General features: G+C 35.4%; 1 protein-coding gene across 2 annotated transcripts in view; it reads right to left on the minus strand.

Annotated features, from left to right (window-relative positions):
- The window catches only part of SNX16 (sorting nexin 16), a 65,484-nt gene that overhangs the window by 15,705 nt on the left and 41,574 nt on the right, over window positions 1-8,205 (minus strand). For both annotated transcript variants that reach the window (XM_006830818.1, XM_006830819.1), the window contains 2 exons: window positions 7,011-7,159; window positions 1,638-1,707 (listed from right to left, as the gene is read on the minus strand). In XM_006830818.1, the coding sequence (XP_006830881.1) occupies window positions 1,638-1,707; window positions 7,011-7,159 (219 nt within the window). The remainder of the gene's footprint in view (window positions 1-1,637; window positions 1,708-7,010; window positions 7,160-8,205) is intronic.

The raw sequence follows: 8,205 nt of genomic DNA on the forward strand, positions 1-8,205 counted from the left end.
AAAATACTTACTGATAAAGATGAAAGACCACAACCTTTGGTATGGATTGCATCTCAATGTAAAGAAAACAAAAATCCTCACCACTGGACCAATAGACAACAACCATATAAAGGAGAAATGACTGAAGTTGTCAAAGATGTTATTTTGCTCAGAACAACCATCAACAGTCCTGGAAGCAGCAGTCAAAAAACCAAACAGTGTATTGTATTAGGCAAGTTTTCTGCAAAAGACCTCTTTAAAGTGTTGAAGAGCAAAGATGTCAGTTTGAGGACTAAGGTGCATCTGATCTAAGCCATGGTATTTTCCATAACTTCTTATGCATGCAAAAGTTGGACAGTGAATAAGGAAGACTGTAGAAGAATTGATGCATTTGAGTTATGGTTTGGGAGCAGAATATTAAAAGTACCATAGACTGCCAAAGAACAAACAGATCTGTGTTGGAAGAAGTACAGCCAAAGTGCTCCTTGGAAGCCAGGATGGCCAAACTTCGTCTCTCATGATTTCCCAGGAGAAGGATATCATGTTTGGTAAAGCAGAGGGTTGGGGAATAAGAAGACGACCCCCAATGAGATGGACTGGCACAGTGGTGGCACCGATGGGCTCAGGCCTAGCAATGATTGTAAGGATGGTCCAGGACTGGTTACTGTTTCATTCTATTGTATACAGGGTTGCTATGAGTTGGTACCAACTTGATGGCACCTAACTACTAATTACTACTATCTACCTATCTGTCTGTCTGTCTATATTGATATGTAGTGGATGTTTGTACTTATATGAAATAGACAGAAAAAGGTTATTTGCTGAGACAGAAGGCAGATTAGTGATTGTTTGGGGCAGGGATTGTGCACTGAAAGCAGCCTAAAGTTTTCTGAGGTGATGGTGACACGACTCTGTAAATTCACTAAAAAGTATTAAATTCTGTACTTAGAGTGGGTGAGTTTTATGGGTAAAAACTTCATTTCAGTAGAATTATATTAAAAAGACATGGCATTCACTCTTAATACAAAGAACTGAGTCAGTTTAGCTGAAAAACATTACAAGCTTACCAAGTAAATGTTTCATTTAAATATTAATAAACATTTAGGAAAAAAACTTGAGTAAAACCTTACCTAATCTATTGTTACCAAATCTGTTTGTGAATCTAGCCTATTCTTTCAAGAATTAGGCCACTTTAATACGTCAATTAATGCAATTTGAGTAGTATCAGGCATGAAGTGAATTGGTTTACAGGACAATCACTTCTACTTCTTAAGATAACAGAATAAAAACAATTAATTTTAAAATTGATTATAATGGTAGTTCTTTACTTTGACAGTAAAGATGGAATTAAATTCAGAATAGTACTTTTTAAATGCAGTAAATACGTTTTTTCAAATCATTTTTTTTTTCTTAATATACTAGTAAAGAGAACACAATGCAAGGTTTAATTTCAGAGGTTCATTAACTATATGACAGGCGTTAATTTTTCCTCACTACCTAGCTTCATGTGTTTTAAATGAAATAAAACCTTTTACTTAAGCATTAAAAATTTCCTTAGTCTAAAATTTTAATATTGGCTAGTCCCTTCAAGCAACAATGTAGTTATTGTTCTGTTGTATTTGTTTCTTTTTCCATGTGATATATAAGACAGCACTTACCCTGCTTTCTTCTAGGCTATCAAAAGGACCTGGTGGATCATCCAGACAAAGAAATTCTCTCACTGCAAGGCTTTTCAAAGGAAAAACAAATGAGCTGGATGTAGTACAAAAAAGTTGACTAAACATAGCTAAAAGCAAGTCACTTTGAGGTTACACAGTGTTTTAAGCCAGTTGGTTCTACTGCAATACCAAAGTAAACACACTGGTGTATATTTTCGTACAGGTAACCAAATATAAATATTAAATCTATAGGAGATAGCAAAGATATTAAACAATTCTATAGCTCTTATAAATATAAACAAAGATTAGAAATTTATTGTTACATGAAAACGATTAATTCAGAATAATAATACAGCAACATAAAACACTGATTCATAATAATTACACAGGAGACTGTGTGGATCATGACAAGATATGGATAACATTGTAAAAACTGGGTATTACAGAACACTTGATTGTGCTCATGAGGAACCCGTACATAGACCAAAAGGTAATAGTTTGAATGGTACCGGGGATACTGAATGGTTTAAATCAGGAAAGGTAAGTGCTAGGGTTGTACTCTTTTACCAATACCTATTCAATCTTTATGCTAAGCAAATAATCACAGAAACTGTATTATATGAAGAAGAATGTGTCATCAGGACTGGAGGAAGATTCATTATTGCAGCTTTGCAATAATATGCAAATGATACAACCTTGCTTGCTGCAAGCAAAGAGGACTTAAAATACTTACTGATGAAGATCAAAGACCACAGTCATTACCATGGATTGCACCTCAATGTAAAGACAACAAAATTCCTCACAACTGGACCAATAAATAATATCATGAAAAGTGGAGAAATGATTGAAGTTGTCAAAGTCTTCATTTTGCTTAGGTCTACAATCAGCATTCATGGAAGCAACAGTTAAGAAATCAGACGATGTATTGCATTAGGGAAAACTGCTGTACAAGACCTCTTTAAAGTGTTCAAGACCAAAGATATCAGTTTGAAGAGGAACGTGTGCCTGATCCAAGCCACGGTATTTTCAATAGCCTCATATGCTTGGGAAAGTTGGACAATGAATAAGGATTATCACAGAAGAATTAATGCATTTATGTTATGTTGTTAAAGAATATTCAAAGTACCATGGACTACCAGAAAACCAAACCATTCTGTGTTGGAAATACAGCCAGCAGGCTCCTTAGTAGCCAGGATGGGGAGACTACATATCTCATACTTTGGAAATGATATCAGAAAGAATCAATCCCTGTACAAGGACATTTTGCTATCTAAAGTGGAGCACTAGAGAAAAAAAGGAAGACCCTCAACAAGATGGCTGGCACTGTGATAGCAGCAATGCTCAAGCTTAACAACTGTAAGGATGACACAAGACCAGGCAGTGTTTCACTCAGCTGTATGTAGGTTAGCTGAGTCAGAACTGACTTGAATTTATACTGCAAGGGTATTTAAAATCTTTGCTGTGTAGTTTGGTAGTAATCCTAACATTGATGGAAAAACACAGTACCAATTTATTGCCTGATGCTTTGAGAATGAGTCGTTTTTAAACAGAAGGATCAGAACTGAGAGGAAGGGAGATATTTCTAGAGCATTTTCTCAACAAAGTAGTATTCTTGTTTTAATGGATTGCCCTTCAACTAATAAATAGTCATTGGATAGCCTCATACTTTCTATACATTATGTAATTATTTGTGTTTGACTTCATATCCATCTTCCTAGTCAACATTTTTGCTTAGCCTCCAGTGCTCTCAAATCCTATTCCCATTTCAACTATTGCTTGTTCATTGCAGACAGCACAGCTCTTCCTCTGAGTTTCTGTTATAGTTATAATCTGTATCATACCATGTAGCATTGTGCAATTTTATTTTGTAAAAATCAGAAGCCTAATTCTTCCAAATGAGTTTTAAAAACAATCAATATACCTTCAATTTCTTTCATTATCTTCTTAGCATGATACAGAGGAAACACTTAAGATATTGTTAAACAACCTTTCCTTTCCTCCCATTTTTTGAGCAATAATATATTTAAAAAACATCTTTTAGTAAAAAAAAAAAAAAAAAAATTCTAACCTTCAACCAAAAAGAAAATAACAGAGGGACTGGGCAGAATGACGCTTGTTTTGAGTTTAAGTGATTTCACTGCATTCCTGGCATGTCTGATAATTTGATATGACAAAAGTAGGTATGCATATAAATGCAACGTACAGTAGATTCTTTTATGCAAGATTTCTTAGAACTTTTAATATAATCTAGGAATACAAAATGAAAAGTTTGTCTAACTTACTTGACCATAGACCCTTTTTTTCCCATGAAATACCTATTTAAAAACGGATCAACACCAGTACTACTACTTTGAGATATGCAGTTTTAGAAACATTCAAGTTTGTTCCCAGTAATGCAGCCTGTAGAGACTGGGCATTATTACCAGTAATTAAAAAAAAAAAAAGATCTGAATTATTTCAACCAAAACACACTTTCACTATTTAAGCAAAACAAAAAGTCACAAGATGAGTTCATTTGCCTGATTTATATTATTTAATATTTCATCAGATAAAAGTACACTCTTTGTAGAACTGGACTTTAATAAGACATAAAGGTTGACTGAATCAGAAACAAGAGAAAGGGGCTAATGTGTGGACTTCTTAGTTGTGAGTCATTTTCCTAGAATGGTAAGAATTTATTTTCTCTAAAGGCACTCTCTAAGATTTTAGTGTGTGGTGCTTTTTACTCCTGCTTTGTGTGTTTGATGAGCACGTATCTTGGCTTCTTTTTTATTTTGAGAATTGTAAAAACAAAACTCAGAAAAGAAGGAAATACCCACTGTCCCAAAGGTGATGTAGGATTGGTACTGGACTTCGAACTGCAAGGTCAACAGTTCAGGTCCACCAGCTGCTCTTTGAAATCCTATACAGGGTCACTAGGAGTTGAAACTGACTTGACAGAGCTTAACAACAGCAAGACATATACTTGTCAAATTTTGTCTTATTTCCTTCATTTTTTTCCCTAGTTAGACAACACAACAGTAGATACCAATTAATTTTGTCATTTATACAACAAGTACTTTCTGAGCAGCCACTTTGTGCCAGGCACTGTGCTAAGCAGTGGACAATGAGTGATGATTAAAATAGACACATGACCTGCTGTTATGAACTGTGTAGTTTGGGCAGGGAAACCCAATCAAATCATCACAGAAATAAAGCTCACATGGTATGAAGAGAAACACCAACCAGCTTTCACTAAAGTGGGATTTCATGAGAAATCCTACTAAAAATGATTTGAGTGATCATATTTTCTTGAGACTGATATAGAACCAGTATCAATCTCAAAGCATGGTGGTAGTGGTGGTATACAGTGGAATCGGTTATGACTCACAGCGACCCTGTACATGGTTTCCGAGTCTGTAAATCTATACAGAAGCAGAACACCTCATCTTTCTCCTACGGAACAGCTAGTAATTTTGAACTGCTAACCTTGAGATTAACAGCCCGATTCGTAACCACTATGCTACCAGAGGGGAAGTTACCTGAGTGCACACAGTGAATATCTTGAGGCATTAGGAATTGGCTTTCAGAATCAGTTGAGAAGGACTGGTGCCGGTATGATGAGAAAGAACTGACATAGTCTCTGGTGATGGCAGTGGTGGATAAAGAAAGCGTAATGAAGTGAAGTTTATGTTGAAATCTGAGAGTATACACAGGATTATCTAGGCCAGGACTGGAGAAGGTAGCAGTGAGAAAGGCTACCTTTATTGGCAGAGTGGGTAGCATATTTGAAGACCTTGAGGGAACAAGAGGAAGGTGATTCTGGAGAATTAAATAAAGACCAATATATGTGATGTATGGAGAATAAAACTCAGGGCTGGAAAGACAGGAAGGTAGACAGGGGCCAGAATGAAAAATTAACTAGACTGCATAACAAAAGGTCAGGTTGACTCCAGTGAACTGAATGAATAACAGTGGATGCAGAAGACCAGTGGGAAGTGTCTACAGCAATTAAGGTAATAAACAACTGCTTTGACTAGACTATGGCAGTGGTATTAGACTAGATTAAGGGATGAAGAAAAGTAAACAGATTTAAGTGGCATTTAAAACGTAAAGAGATAAGGCAGTTAAGGATGTGTCAAGGATAATATTGAGATTCTCGGCATATGATGATGCTGAAAAATGGAGGAAAAGTTCAGAGAGTAAGCTTTAAGTCTCTTTTATGTTTGAGATAACTGACATATCCACAGGAGATGCCAAAGAGGCCACTGAATATAAGAAATGGGAGGTGAGAGAAGGTTCTGGGTTGCAGCAACTTGTTAGAAAAATTGGAAGAATAAGGGGGAACAGGCAGGGATCCCAAGAAGCTCGGGCAGCACACCTTACACAGGAAGATGTAAAAAGAGGCTACAAACAGTTTGTGGAAAGTTCCATTTTTAATATATACGTATTATATATGTATATATATATTTTTTATTTTTATTGTAAATTGAGTGGTAGTTTATATGGGATAACATGAGGTTTTGCACTCATCTTATTATATTTTGTTTCATTGTAATGATTACAATCCCTGCCATGCATAATCATTCAACAGCATTTGCTTCTATTTTTTCCATTATCTTTTAATTCCATTCCATTTTTCCATGAACTTCTTGAAGCCCCCTCACACATGTCCAATATGTGTGTGTTATATATAACACAAGGTGAAATACATAAAAGAAAGACTGAAGAAAAAAAGGTAGAACAAGTGAAACACACGGCTGTGTTTTCCATCCTTTAGGTAAAATACTACAGATAGTTACACATAGGCTGTAAACACTCTCAACTTTCTTCAAAATAGTTCACATTTATCTGATAATGTAAGTTGCAAAATTGCATGATCAACTATTATTAATTCATAAAGTAGTTTTCTTGCAAATATATTCTGAAACAAAAAAATACTATATAGACCCATTCCTTCCCCCTTTTAAGTGTTTTTCAGCATTTTCATTTTGCCTTCTACATAAATTAACCCAACTTCATAACTGTCATACTTTTGCACTAGTTTGGAGAAAATATAAAGGATGATTATCCACAAAGATATGCAGTGTAATACTAACCAAAACCCTACCAATATGTTAGCTCATTTTGTTTCAATGACTGTTAAAATACTAATTATTAAATCAAGTTTGTTGTTGGTTGGTTTAGCATAACATGTTATACACTTGCGTTCTGACTTCAAAAGTTCTGATAAAACACAAACACCAAATACAGTCCTTACAGAGAGAAAGAAAGACAAATTATAATCCTATCCTATATTTTCATGCTTATATGTAAAACCATGTTTTACATTTATTCTTAGTTTAAGCCTGTTCTTGGAATGTCTTTAAAATCTTACATTAATTTATTACATACCAGTTAGCAATGTCCTTGTGAGCTACTAAATTTTGAAGAAATGCTTGTAATCCCAATTGTCTATCTTCTAAGAAATCGGCATTGTAATTATCTTTAAACCAGCGTTTTGGTGGAAGTGCTAATCGAAAGCCTGGAAACATTTCTTTTAACTGAAAAAGAAAAGACAATGCTCAGCTCAATGATATCAATTCTACAAAATTTATTCAGCTACTTTATCCATGAAATATGCTTAAAATGAAAAGAATTAAATTCAGCACAACTTTTAAAGTCATAATTGCTTTATTTCTTGATTTCTACCAGCCATGTAGAGATAACAGTATCAGTTGTTTACCCTTGCCAACAACTGGCATTGTTGGTGTTTTTAATGCTAACCACTCTAGGAGTCCTGGTGTGGCACTGTTGGTTAATGTGCCAGACTGAAAAGCCATCTGAACTGCAAGGTCAGATGTTCAAGCTCACCATCTGCTCCTTGGAAACCCTATACAGGGTTGTTATGGGTTGGAACTCACTCCACGGCACTTCACAACAACTCTAGGGGTATGTGGCAGTATTTCATTGTGGTTTTAATTTGCATTATTTTTTTGACAAATAATGCTTGTATATCTTATTTGCATTTGTATGTCTATTTGATGAATTATATATTTAAATATTTTGCATTTCCTCCATTTAAAAAAACTAAGTTTTTTTCTTAAGCATTCTTTATATATTTTAGATACAAATCTTTTATGAGATACTATTGTTATTAAATGCCAACCAGTCAGTTCCGAATGATTTGTTGTTACTGATGTTAGGTGCCATTGATTGGGTACTGACTCATAGCAACCTAATGTACAGCAGAATGAAACACTGCCCGATCCTGGGCCAACCTCACTACTGTGGCCACACTTGAGTCCATCGATGCTGCCACTTGGCCAATCTACTTCATTGGGGGTCTTCCTCTTTTTCTCTGACCCTCCATCTTACCAAACATGGTATCATTCTCCCGGGACTAGTTCCTCCTAACAATCTGTCCGAAGTATGAGAGACAAAGTTTGGCCATCTTGGCCTCTAAGGAGCACTCTGGCTGCACTTCTTTCAAAACGGATCTATTGGTTCTTTTTGCAGCCCATAGCACTTTCAATGTTCTCCTCCAACACCATAACTCAAAAGCATCAATTCTTCTACAGTCTTCCTTATTCACTGTCCAGCTTTCACA

Source organism: Chrysochloris asiatica, unplaced genomic scaffold (genome assembly GCF_000296735.1).
Source record: "Chrysochloris asiatica unplaced genomic scaffold, ChrAsi1.0 scaffold00001, whole genome shotgun sequence".
Lineage (NCBI taxonomy): Eukaryota > Metazoa > Chordata > Mammalia > Afrosoricida > Chrysochloridae > Chrysochloris > Chrysochloris asiatica.